A 14,069-nucleotide genomic window follows, 5' to 3' on the forward strand; every position below is an offset into this window, starting at 1 on the left:
TCAGAGCTCAGAGGTGGCAGTCAAGCTCAATAATAATAACTTTATTTCATATAGCGCTTTTCTCCCAATGGGACTCAAAACAGCACATAGGAATTTTTACAGACAGAGCCCCGGTCCAGATGAGTTTACAGTCTATGTTGTACTGTAGGTGCCCGAGACTAGAGATGAGCAAAACAGTGTTATAATCTGTTTCCCGGATTTCCTAAGCTTTCCATTCAAAATCCTTTCTGTGGCATAAAATCCAGCAACGGATTGCTCCAGTTTCAATCTGTGCGGATTAATCCAAAACTGCCATAGGATACAATCCGTACGGATTTTTAAGAATCCAATCCACAGATTCTGCAATCCGTTGGTGTTTTTTTTTTAATCCTAGTAGCTGAAGGAACACAGGGGATCAAACGGATTTGAAGTAACTAATAGATGTCACTAATATGTCACTTGATAAAGACCACTAAGGTCAAAACGTTGTGTTTGGAACAATAAATTTGTTTAGTTACTTCAAATACGTTTGTGCCCTATGTGCATTCAGCTACTACTTGCATTGGATTGATCACAGGCTATTGTTCAAGCATGGGAGCACCGGTAATTGTATCATTTGTATCCCTGGTTATACTATTCTTATTAGGTGTGCAGCATTTACCTTATACGCATTTTTTTTTTAAATCCGCCATCGCATTGCAGAATCTGAGTATTGGATTGTCAGTGATAAAAAAAAAAAATTATAGATCCGAAATAGACAAATCACCATTTTTTAGACTGCAGATTTTCACGAACCAAAAGAACCGTCCGATCCAAGATGGATCCAAATCCGCAAAAACAATTTGCCCATCTCTCCCCAAGACACAGGGAGATAAAGGGACTTGCCCAAGGTCACAAGGAGCTGACACTGGGAATTGAACTAGGAACCAGATTAAAACTCATTGTTTACAGAGTTAGCGTCTTTACTCAGTGAGCTGTTCCTTCAGGGTGTAATGGGAATCTTTCATGTTTTCTTTTTGTACTTATGGTGTTTGAAGTACAAATGTATAATCCACATTGAGCAGACAAGTAAAACGAATCATTGTCAGCCAAAGAGCTGGATAACCAGCCCTGGCATCAACACTACATCTTGTGTCACTCCTTCACATTATTAAAAAATAACTATTTATTCTGCAACCATGAATTAAGGCTTACATTACATATGAAGTGTATTTGATGTGCTGTGAAACAATATTTGTATTTTTTACATTTTCTTTTTCTTTAGAGTTCAACAGTCATGTCTAGAGCTGAGAAGTTTAAGGCGGTTGAATACCTTCTAATACATGGAACAGCAGATGGTGAGCTAGAGCTAATTAGACTTGTAGTACCAGTGACAGATTGCCAGCATCACAACTGCCAAAACAGAAACGTGATGGCCAAATGTTACATAAGATGACCAAAACCTAATTCTTTTATTTAACACTAATTATCTCCAGTTGTAAATGATTAGCAATGCAATTATTGTATGTGCTGAAGAAAAGACAGAAACAGAGTTTTTAAAATGGCTTTCCTACTTTTGAAGCATTGACTCTTGTTTTTGAAGAGTAGTAGTCCAAAAGGTAGCTAAAATAATAATAAAGGGATAAAGGGTAGGCAGGGACGCTAACAAGGGGGAGCGGAAGACTGCAGTCCGAACCGGAAGTGGAGCCCAACTTCCATTTTCGTCTACCTGAGTTGCCCCCCTCTGGCAACGGGTAAGACCTGGATGGACCCCGCACCCCCACTCTCCAGGTAGGATGCAGGGAGAGAATGTAGAGTGAAAGAGGGGGATGTGTTAGAGGGGGTTGTCTGTGATAGAAAAAGGGGGGAGGGAGAGAGAAGGGGAGGGAGTAAGAGAGGGAGCAGATAGTGAGAGAGAAGGGGGAGAGTGAAAGAGGTGAATAAGAGAAAAGGGGGAAGAGTGACGGAAAGAGGGGTTGAAGAGTGAGATCGGGGAAAGAGGCAGATGGAGAGATGATGGGAAGCGTGTGAGAGAGAATTGGGGACTGTGCTCAACAACCTTGGTCCCCAGTGGAGACTTGAGTCCTGGGCCAATGGCAAGCTATCAGTGGTAGGTAGCCCTGAGCGTAGGAGGTAATTCTCATTTGAATATAATTTTTAATATATTGATGTTTAAAACAGGTGTAAAAATTATTTTATTTTTTCCTCTTCAGATAATGTACATTTCCAGCAGGCAGCACAAATCTCAAAGGCTCTTGTGGAAGCCCAGGTTGACTTTGAAGCTATGGTATGAGGCTTCATACAGTATTTCTTTCTTGTTTTTCAGAGTGCTAAATATTTATTAGAGTGTCAGAAAAGAGTAGTACGAACAGTGTAATTATTATAGTGTTAATACTCTATTTTAATATTCATGCAATTAAAATGTTGACTCAAATATACACACGTACGTGTGCGTGTGCATGTGTGTGTGTGTGTGTGTGTGTATGTATGTATGTATGTATATATATGTAACCATGGCTGATGCAGGCTGCCTCTCTGTCTCCTGTCATGTAAGTCCTGATAGCTACAGGCTGTGGCAGGCTATCCTAGGGACATTGACCCCCCTCCCCCTTCATGCTGACTCTTTGAGTGACTGAAGAAGTGGTGCCACAAGGGTCTGTGTACAGCCATTAGTGATGCAGACCTTGTGCCCTCCCCTTCTGGTGCATCAGAGAGGAAGTGCTAAATTATAGGAGTTCAGCTCCCACCCTCCTGGGGTGAGGAAGAAAGAAGCTCAGCTCCTCCCGGCTGGGAGTGAGAAATGCCAGTCAGTCCCTCCTGGGTTGGCTGGTAAAAGAGAGATCGGAGGCCTCAAGACTACCAGAGAGCCCAGCACCATCCAGAGGCCTGGGACCCACTGACGTCCATCTGCAGTGACTGCTCAAATAAAGCCCTCTGTTTTATACACCCCTGCCTGAGTCTACAGTCTATTGGGCAGGGGTGTGAAAGAAGTCTGTTCGGGTGGGGACTGTCTCTGGAAATCCTGGAGCCCACCACAACTGGAGGCACTGACACCCATGAGTGAAGACCCTCACGGGTATGATCGCACCACAAACATCAGTAACCAGTAGTACATCTTGCAGAGAGGGGGGGGGGGGGGGCGAAACTGTGTTACATATATATAAAACGGTGGCTGCCACTTACTAATAATACAAGTTGAAAGTTACACAAACCAGCAGCTCATACCTACTGAACCTTGAGCAGTGATACCCCCAAAATGTCTATACTATTAAAACTGGTGGGAAGAAGTGCTGCAAATAACAGAGATGTATTCATCTCAAACTCACTGTCTCAGCTTCTGGCTCAGAAGGGTCTCTCAGTGCATAACTACCATACAAATTATATGGCGATACAAACTAATGTGAGCTAACACATAGTATCTCTGTCTCTACAAAAAGATACGGACATTCATGGTATTTCGGGGGGCAGGGGGGGGGGACTCCACGTGCATGTTCACACTCTGATGTGATAAATGAGATTGTTACTCTCATCTAAATAGACACAGTTATAGAATCCATGAATTTTGTAAGAAATAAGTGGTAATTAACCTAAGAACAAGGACAAACAACCTTTATATTGAATATAACCCATTATACGTAGCCTTCTACTCGTAACCGTACCGCTACTTTTCCAACCTGAAAACTAATAAGAAATAGAGGTCGTCCTTAATGACTGCACATGACTCGAAGGATTTACTTATAAGGACATTACTATATGAGCCCAGGAGTAAATTGTGTGTAAAATACTGCAAACTCACCTTAGGTGAACACTATTCTGCTGCAGACTGTATCACCTACAGTATCTCCAATCTGTTAACTAACTGGTATCAGTGCTCCGATCAGGAGGGTATTAAACCAACTTTATTTTAACTTTCAACTTGTAGTATTGATCAGCTGCTGTATGTGTGTATATACATATATATATATATATATGTATATATATATATGTAGTGTGTTAGCCGAGCTTAATAATCAAAAACGAATAGACGATACCGCTCTGTGGCTAACGAAATGCTTTTATTTGTGCAGCTTTCGAGATACACTGATCTCTTCTTCCGGAGTTGTTACAATGGACAAAGCAAGAAAGGTTTAACTTAAAAACAGTGCATCTTGGAATGCTATCTGTGACTGAAGCCTATCCCTCCCCCCCTGTGCAGTATGCAATTTATGACTTGAGGTGTTAAATGTCCCTGAATGTTAGTGATGTAAGAGTGTGTTTTTATGTTAATTTAAATGTATAAAGCGCCCACAGTGTATACAGCACTTTACAAAAGGTGTGTGTGGAGTGGGAGTGTATACTAATGGTGTGGTTAGGTATAGAAATGTAACAGAGTGTTGCAATACTATAAGTGTGTGTGGATACTATGTGGTCCCTATTGGTATATAGGGATGGAATTACATACTGTAGTGTATTTGTATGTGCAGGAGACAGGTGTGTGTGTGCATTCATATAGCGCTATATATATATACATACATGGCCTTTAGCACTCATGGGAAGAGTCAACATTTAAGTTAATTGCATGAATATTAAAATTGAGTATTAACACTATAATAATTACACTGGTCGTACTACTCCCATGGGGGTCGGAGAGCTTTTTTGACTGGGATCTTTTTCTCTCTCTTTTGTAATTATAGACATGCATCCCAGCTCAGCACCATCTTCTAGTTTTCTGTTACCTCCATTTAGAGCTGAGCGAGGGTTCCAGTTCCCTCCTCCCTTCCACTCCCTTCTTTGTATAGCTATTTAGTACAGTGCCTTCATACGGTATCCAAATGTTATTTCAAAAACATGAAATGCCCTTTTAGCCCTTTTGCCAATCTTAAAATGAAGTGAAAGATAGTCACGATATAGCCTTAGGGACTGAACCTATACCCCATACATAGGTAACCATCTCAGAAAGCAGGGGGTCCCCAGAGCTGAAATTAATAGAGTTCAGCTCCGGAGACCCCCTAATAGATGGTGCAAAAATAAGTTTTCTTTTGTTTATTGTTCTAATCTTTTTTTTTTTTTTTTAGTGGTACACTGATAAAGATCATGGGATCGGAGGTCTGGCAAACAGACATATCTACACCCATATGAGTCATTATCTGCAACAATGTTTTTCTCTATAGTAGCAGCAAATACTTACTTGTGCACAGAGACTGTACCTATGACAGACCACACTCTGTGATTCAACCTTGCACTGCGAGGATTAAAATATTCATAAGGACCACAAAAAACAAAGAAATAATGAACCGAAGAATAATCAAGTCGTGGCTGCAGAGCGGAGTCAAGAGTATTCCAGGCTTGCCACAGTCTCTGAATCAGGCTCCCTCCAATGCAAATATTGGGTTCCTCACCTTGAGCGGTGCAACATCCTCCCCACCTACCTAACACCATCCCCAAAGCAGAGAGGAACCATTTACAGGCTCCATGACACTGGTTGGACCTGGTCTCACCACCGGCACTCTTTCTCACTTCCTTGCACAGTGAAGTTTATCAAATTCAAGAAACAGGCATCTTGCAAGGTTTCCTACATATTCCTTCCATTAGTGGCAATGTCAAATTTAAGTAACTTCTTGATCAAGTTTCATATATTTGACGTCAGTTTGTGAGGCAACATAATTTGATCAATATTAATGTGTTTGTCTCTAAATTGGACTCGAGTCATTGACATTCACCAAATTACAAATTTATACACAAAAAATTACAGGCGCATAATATTTTGAAAAATTGACATTGAGAAAAGTATTTTTATTTTTGAAGCATAATAAATAGATCTATCTATTTTCTGGTAGGTGTAAGCGCCATGTTATTATCTTTCCATTCAACAAAATTGTTTACAGCCATCAATTTCTTATGGTTTGAATAATTTTTGCAAATTTCTGCTGCTAATCTGATTAATAAAGTTTAAATTGTATTGTGTGTGCATTTCTTGTATCTTGTAAAGGTCTGTTTGCTAGAAGCAAAGAATTTGGGATTTCAGGCACAGTATGTAAAGTAAATAAGTTATTTTACTTCTTCAAATGTGGAAACCTTAATATACAGTACCTGGAACATGAAGATTATGTCAAATTAAAGTGTGTGAAATGGCATTTAAAATAATGTAAAGAAAGAAACTGTTCAAGTGTTACCAGGGCCGGTTGGGAGTATGGCGAGACCAGCTGCACAGTGGGTGCGAACAGGGGCCTATTACGGCCTCTGGAGCCGGCATCTCCTCCTGCTACCACAGGACGAGGCGTTGCCTTGATGCATGGGGTACCTTGCCCACAATTACATCGCGTGCCGTCGAGGTGACACATCGTTGTCTGGTAGCAAGAGGAGATGGCGGCACTTAGAGGCCCTGCTCTCTCTCCTGGCCCAACTCTGGTAATCATAGTTTAAATGTTGTTGATTACGGAAGTTGGGCTGGTTAAGGGCTGGGGGCCAGGTGCAGTCGCACCGATTGTACGTACAGCCATCAAGTGGGTCCTTACCATACAGTCAACATTAATAAGTAAGCAAGTTGTGGATCATGGCGTCTGCCAAAGTCTATATTTTAGCATGCACCTGACCAAGGCCAATATCCATAAAGAGGTGCTAAGCCTTAACGTGCATTTGCTCCTACTCAAATGAATGGTCGTAGAGGCGTACAAAAGCTTAGCACTCTTTTGTGGATCTGGGCCAACGTAGTCTAAAGTCTCCCTTTATTTAGATTCATTCACTATCTCCTGTGAAATATAGTACTCTACTCTGGGACACCCACACAGAGTGCAACGAGACATGAACCTCATTGTACAGTGTGAAGTGTACACACTACAGCATTTATAAGCTTGTATATAAATCTACTATAGAATTAGACAGATAGACATACTGAACAGGTTTTAGCATTAACTGATAAATCAACTAGTGATTTTTTTTAAATTTGCATTGTCCCCATGTATAACGAAATGTTTTAATGCCCTGCGATCTTGCTTCGGATTACCTTACTGCACCAAAATGCATTACAAAATGTAATTAGTGATTGATATCTAATAACACAAAAAAAATATTTATTTTCACTTGACCTTTATGTGAAAACACAAGAATCTATTCACAAGTACACAATACATAAACATTTGTAATAAATTACATCCAACATGTGATATTTGACAGTAAATATGAAATTAAAAGGGAATCAAATTTAACACTTGTTGTTTTAGGTCTTGTTTTTCTATTTCACATGGTTGGGATGAACGGAAGAATTTCATTAAAATTCACATAACAGTAAAAACAAAAACAAAAAAACGCTCAGAAATATTTTACGTAAATATGCTATGACATGTATCACCCTTTTACAGCCAGAAGGGGTAGCAATGCAATGAAGATCTCTGGCAGAAAACTGGTAATGGTACAGTAGTTTAAAATAAGAACTAACACCTGTTACAGAGAATGATAACAATATTAAAAGACTGTGGCTGTTTACCAGAGGAATAAGAGCAGAGGTAAAAGACTATTGTTAGAAAAACTCAGGAGATACTGTATTCAATATTTGAGTTACACAAAACAGTATTTAAAACATTTCTTATTGCTGGAATTGTCTTTTATTAAATGTACATCTTTCTCCCATGTAACATACCTACCTCCTGCACAAAATGTTCATATTCATTCTCTTTAGTGCAACAGATGCCTGCTGTTCTGAAACTGGCAGGGCTACCAATACCTACATAGTCCCAGCCATTGAGTGACACAGTCCAATTGTTACGTGTCAGAAAGTACTGTAGATGTATTAATATTATACTGTGAAAAGAACATAGATAGACAGCACTCAAAATATTGGGCACAAAATTATCATTTGCAGGGTGCACAAGGGAACAGGGAGGACCCTATATCCTCCAAAATAGTAAGGAAATACAGGGGGGGGGGGAGTTCCCAGCACTCGCTGACGAATGAGAATGAACGCAAAAAAGAGGGATATGCCAAGAAGAATTTAATAAAAGTATGTCAAAAAGAAGCGACAAGTATTGAACTTGGAACATGCGATTCACATAAGCAAAAAACAAATAGCCAAAAGAGGACTCTCAGTGAATAAGGAATGGAAAATACACAGGGACTGGGACGGAAGATGAGAAATACCACAAAAGGAGAAGGGGAGGGGATAGGGGCAACAGGAAATACAGGGAAAATAGGAGGGCAACGTTTCAGGGAAAGGCCCCTTCCTCAGGCCCGTTCCCAGAGGTTCAAGCAATCAGTGGTACTTCCCTATACCCTGTGGAGCTAAAAAGTGAAAATCCCTAATCCAATGCAACTATAATCCTGTAATCGGTGGTAGTTGTAGAGTTCCTCTCTGTGTATGCTCCTCCTGATGCAGTATCCCCATTACAGCATCAGCAGGAGCATACACAACTACTGTGTCAGCTGAACCAAGTGTTTAATCTCTCTCTCTCTCTCTCCTTGCTGATTACAGGATTATAGTTGCATTGGACTTTAATGTGTCACTGATTGCCCCTATAGCTTCTGAACATTTGCATTGGACATTTATCTGTTACTGATTGCTCTTATAGCTTTCTTACTAGAAGCTTGATTGGCTTATTACTCATTAGGGATTTGCACTTTTTAGGTATAGGGAAGTACCACTGGTCGCATGAACCTCTGGGAACGGGCTAGAGGAAAAGGCCTTTGCCCTAAAACTTTGCCCCCTTATTTTCCCTGTCCCCCCTATTCCCTCCCCTTCCCCATTGTGGCTTCCCTCGTCTTCCGTCCCTGTCCCTGTGTGTTTTCCATTTCTTATTCACTGAGAGTCCTCATTTTGGCAATTTTTTTTTTTTGCTTATGTGTATCGCATGTTCCAAGTTCAATACTTGTCGCTTCTTTTTGACTTATACTTTTATTAAATTCTTCTTGGCATATCCCTCTTTTGCATTCATTCTCATTCGTCAGTGAGTGCTGGGAACTCCCCCCCCCCCTATTTTTATTAATATTACACTGCCCTGTCTTGAGTATCACATCTATATATTTAGCTGGAGAAATATTTTTGTTTTGGATGGCAGTGTGCAGCATTGTGATGAGAAATTAAAAAGACTAATTGATCTGTCCAAAATGTATGAATAATTTGGTTTAAATTTTCCTTCAAACCACTTAGCTTAACAAATTTGAGTTTTCATTTACATACTGTAAAACATGTAATATGAAAAATAGACTAACTTTATTTGGTTTCCTGACTTCTATAATATTTATACACGTTATAAAACACAGATTTTCTAGTTGCAAGTACAGGATAAGCAATCATTTTAAAAAAAAGTCTTTGGATGAGTTCCTTTGGGGATAGATTGCTTATGTTTACAAATGCACTCTTTAAAATGTTCTTTGATAAAGAGGCAATCCAAGCTGCACTTTTGTTTTAATACAGTATATGCAGCCTTTCATTACCTTTATTGGAAACGAATTACCTACGCTGGCAATAGATTCGTTCTCCCGTGATCGATCATCAATGATTCTGCTTCCCATGGTTCACTAAATGGCTGCCTTTCAGTTTCAATCAATCCTTCAGTTGGTGTAATTCAGCAGCTACAATGTATTCATATATTACTGTGGTAGCATTATCTATTGTTACAGGTTAGAGTTCAAACTGCTGGGAATTATTGCAACAAGTATCACAAACAGGAAAGTGTTACAAATATCTTGCACTGCTGGGGAAGTGTGCTAAAACCTGCTATAGAAATCAAATGATGCCCAGTATATAAAAGCAGCCAAACGTTAAAAAAAAAATCCTATATTAAAAATAATAATTCAGTTCTGTAGTATTAAATAGTACTGTATGCATTTTTTTAATACTCCTAATGCCATTTGTAATGGGGTTTTTTCATGTACTGATCTTCCTTTGGCTGTTACAGCAACCTTTTAGAAAGTCATATTAACTTCCTCTTTTGAAACTGACACACACCGTTTTGAGCTCTGCACTTTGGCAATAAACAGATCAGTCAACAACTGAGCCACTGTTTGAACCACCTGTGCTGAAGCAGGGATATCCTCAAAACCTGACCTGTTGGTGGCCATTGAAGACTGGAGTTGGCCACCACTGTTTTAAAACCATGGGTGGAAGTCAACTTTGTAATTGCTTCCAATACATACTGTATGAAATTTATTAACATGCCAAAAGGGCATTACGAGTACAAATTTAATTTAAGCGAGGTCTATATGGCTAAATTAGTCGCAAAAATTCAGACGTTGCTATTTTATGATTGTTGCCTTTAGGTATGCCTATTTCAAATCTCTCTTTGCCTTCCTTTATGCATCGTAAATTCTGGTAAGAAAAGTGCCCTCTCTGGTAAATGTTATTTCCTGTAAATACCATTGATGGGGAACAGACACAGAACTATACCATTAGCCTACTGGAGTGTGAGTTGCTAATGACTGAAACTGTCATGTGTTGTGGTGTGTCAATGGATGGGAATTTGAGTTGACTAGGCTGCCTAAGGCAAACTGGTCCCAGTCATGCATGTCATTCTACCCATTCCATTATCCAGCATGAGGGAGAGGTTGAACAACAGGCCTTGAAAGCCTCCGACGCTGAGTGTGCAAATGTACTAGGGCAGAACAGATCCAGCCCTACCTGGTACAGGCAAAGTGAAAATTGTGAATAACCCAGTGAATAAAATGGATTAAAAAACACTGTTTTAACATGTTAATAGTAGTTCTGTGGAACAGGATCCTCAGAAGTTGATGTTCCTTGAAGAACCTCATGTGGGGAAGAAAATACAAATGCAAGCAATATGGTGCATTAACGTTTTACAGTAAGATAGTATGGTGGCCTGAGAAGTCCAAAAATGGCCTTTTGGACTTCTGAGGCCACCGTACTATCTTACCGGCAATTCAACCCGCTTACGTCAGGTGACCCAGGACGTGCTGCGAGTGAGAGAAGCAGACCAGGGAAGCCGTGCACGTGAGCGTTCGCAAGACGGGAAGCGGACGGGTCCGAAGTAGGATTGGAACGCCCATGAAGTCACTCTCTGCTCGTTACCAGTGGGGAGATTGTGAGTTGTCCTTTTCCCCTCTGTGTTGTTTGTACACTAGAGTAAAACGTTAATGCACCATATCGCTTGCATTTGTGTTTTCTTCCCCACATGAGGTTCTTCAAGTAGCATCAACTTCTGAGCCTCCTGTTCCACAGAGCTACTATTGACATGTGATAACAGTGTTTTTTAATCAATTTTATTCACTGGTTTATTCACAATTTTCACTTTGTTGGTATAATTTACTTATCATTTTGCGCCGTTAACATCTATTGTTGAGTGCTGTGTAGTTGCGGTTAATGAGACCGCAGGTGTTTTGGCAGCATTTGATTTGAATTTATCAGTCACTATTTAGACTGGCACTCACCGTTACCACATATAAGTTTGCGCTTTTTTGTCATATTTAAATCCACCTGGTACAGAGCATGTGAGATAACCATTTACTGCAATTCATCCAGCATTGCAATCAGGAATGGTTTCTGAATTAACACCAACAGCAGTTACATAGTCTCATATTTGCATTAGTTTGATAACAATAGTTAAACTTCATGGCAACATGTCAAGTTTTATGACTGTAAATTTCTTCAAAACTTTGCAAAGTATGTTCTCACGTCTCTACTTTCTAACTGACTTGAAGGTTCTGTGTTATAAAAAAAATACATCAACTAACATGTTAGGTTTGTAAAGAACAAAACAAAAATGTTGTGTAAAATTAGTTATTCATAAGTAGATAACTGATTCGATCTGAAGGTCCTACTTGGAGAACTTGAATTTCCAGTTAGAACACAAATTCTTTGATTATTGGGTTGTAACTTGTCACTGCAATTGTGAATTCTGTCCCATTTCTCCATAAAATGAAAGGAGCGAGCATGAGCACGGCAAAATGCATCAACACAAACAAACGACAGTGAATGTAACCAGGGCAATAAAGGATTGTCTTTCTAGGTAACTCAATGGGATAAACACAAACTAACTACACTGAAGTCAGTCCTTTGATGACCTCAGCACTTAAATAAAGTAACTGACCGGTGCTGAATTTCCTGCAGAGCTGTGCCTGACGTAACAACGCATCTAAGTGAATAAACAGGAGATTTGTGCAAATGAGTAGCTATGTAATCCATACAATATTCTGCTAAAAATAAAATAAAGTTATCTAACGCCTTTATTGCCAGAAAGCCTACATCTGACAGTGAAAGGGCTAACGCATTTGTTAAAAAAATATTTATATATTGCACAGACGGATGTGACAATGTACAGCATACAGTATACAGTAGTTAACCCCCGTAGAGCAACACGTGTATTCTTCTCATCTGCTTGTAAAAATAGATTGAAGAGCAAGTCAGAGACATGTCTCCCTGTCGATACCTTTCCCTGAGGCAGCTTTCTTCTCTTTCTTGCTTTCAGAGCTAGAAAAAAAAAAGAGAAAGAAAGAAATGAATTAGTAAGATGTTCAGTGGTCCCATTAGCAGTTGCATTATGACCAACACAGGCACTGGTCCAGCACTATGTCAACATATTTGTCATGCAATGCAAAACAATCTGCAAAAATCAAGGAACATGCGAGGAAAAAAGCTAACTATGCATTTCACTGATGGGTTAAGTTCCCTATATGCAGCAAGCATGCAAACAGGAAGGTTTAGATGCAAACAGTACATGGGAGACAAATCAGAAAGGTCTATAGATATTTACTGGATAGTATTTAGTGTCAAAACTAACATTATTTTAGTGTTAATTCATTTTCAGTGCAGCACGGAAAGAAAGATGCTGTGCAGTATAGATAACAACGCTCACTTCAGATTGCTCCAATAAAGTAATACAAGTGAATTCTTTATTTATGTAATAGCGTGTACAGTCTTCATTACCTTACAGGTAGAGATGTGCAAACATGCGGAGATTTTTTTTAAAGATCGTGATACCCGCGAAAAATGTTCTATTTAACTATTGGAGTCAAAACTTCTATTGAAATGGCCCATATTTATCAAAATGCACTATTTTGCGGTTTAAAAATGTAAAAAATTTTTTTTATTATTGCAAATGTTTTGGCGTTTTTAAATACAAAAGTAAACACCAGAGGGTACAATATTTAGCATAGAGTGTATCTCTATATGTTCAATAAAAGAACATATTGATCGTTTTGTGATAGTCTTTATGATTGAAGAATATTATAATGCTGTGTTATATAGGCTGTGTGTTAATTATGAAGATTAAGGAGACATTATTTTATTAGCCATATTCTATATTGATTTGTTTTGCTTGTTTTTTCCCCATGGGGGTTAATATAATATGTGTGTCCTTTAAGAGCAAGAACCTGCTCAACTATATAAACTAATCAACAGCACGTTAACATCATAAAGAATAAGAACAAAAATAAAGCTGTAAATGAGTTTAGCTCTTCCATGACCAGGGAGGTTCCAGGCGGTTCCCCTCTCCCCCCCCCTTGTACCCACATGTAACGTACAAATAAAGACATGAAACGGGAACTGGAGGTAAAATGGCCACGGCTATTTATTTATACAGAAAACCTAAGAGGGGTAAATGCACTCCCTGCCAGAGTGCTCCTTTGACAGGAGGGTGAGGGGACGGTCAGCCGGCCCTCGAACCGCTGACCTCGTGTCCCCTACGTGAGCGGGCTCTCGAGGTCATGGATAACTGACCTTGCGCACTCGTACTCACCCCGGGCTCAAACGGCCCAGCTCCCAGTCTGGCAAGAACAAGCACCTACCCCCCAAGAGCCGCCACCGACGGGCCTATTTAACCCCCCTTAAACTAGGCCCGTACCGCCAACCCTGCCAGAACCCTCTCCAAGCCCTCCCGCAACCTTAAAATAAATCCATCCCGCCTGGCATGCCTAGCAGCGGGACCCATGCTCCTCTACCAGCCCGGTCTGTCCTTACCATACCACCTGGGGATGCCAATCGCGCCCGGAGCAGCAGTTACTCAACTTGTCATGCTTCTTAAAGATGCCCTGAGAATCGCTTTTTCCCCTGCGCTATCCATCACCCGGTCCTGGACCTGCACCGCGTCCGGAGCCGCAGGCCGCCACTGCCCAGCGCTATCTGGGATTTCTCCTCCTGCTTGCTCTTTGCCCGTTGCGCATTGCGAGCTGCCCAATCCCCCTGCGAA

At 40.2% G+C, this 14,069-nt stretch overlaps 2 protein-coding genes across 8 annotated transcripts in view; one reads left to right on the plus strand and one right to left on the minus strand.

Annotated features, from left to right (window-relative positions):
• The window catches only part of DPP4 (dipeptidyl peptidase 4), a 91,831-nt gene extending 85,930 nt beyond the window's left edge, over positions 1–5,901 (plus strand). For both annotated transcript variants that reach the window (XM_075609244.1, XM_075609243.1), the window contains 3 exons: positions 1,244–1,316; positions 2,172–2,245; positions 5,013–5,901. In XM_075609244.1, the coding sequence (XP_075465359.1) occupies positions 1,244–1,316; positions 2,172–2,245; positions 5,013–5,108 (243 nt within the window). In that variant the 3' untranslated portion in view covers positions 5,109–5,901. The remainder of the gene's footprint in view (positions 1–1,243; positions 1,317–2,171; positions 2,246–5,012) is intronic.
• A 5,224-nt stretch (positions 5,902–11,125) lies between these two features.
• SLC4A10 (solute carrier family 4 member 10) overlaps positions 11,126–14,069 on the minus strand; it is a 241,770-nt gene continuing 238,826 nt past the window's right edge. For all 6 annotated transcript variants that reach the window (XM_075609247.1, XM_075609249.1, XM_075609245.1 and 3 more), the window contains one exon: positions 11,126–12,352. In XM_075609247.1, the coding sequence (XP_075465362.1) occupies positions 12,286–12,352 (67 nt within the window). In that variant the 3' untranslated portion in view covers positions 11,126–12,285. The remainder of the gene's footprint in view (positions 12,353–14,069) is intronic.

Source organism: Ascaphus truei, chromosome 7 (genome assembly GCF_040206685.1).
Source record: "Ascaphus truei isolate aAscTru1 chromosome 7, aAscTru1.hap1, whole genome shotgun sequence".
Classification (NCBI taxonomy): domain Eukaryota; kingdom Metazoa; phylum Chordata; class Amphibia; order Anura; family Ascaphidae; genus Ascaphus; species Ascaphus truei.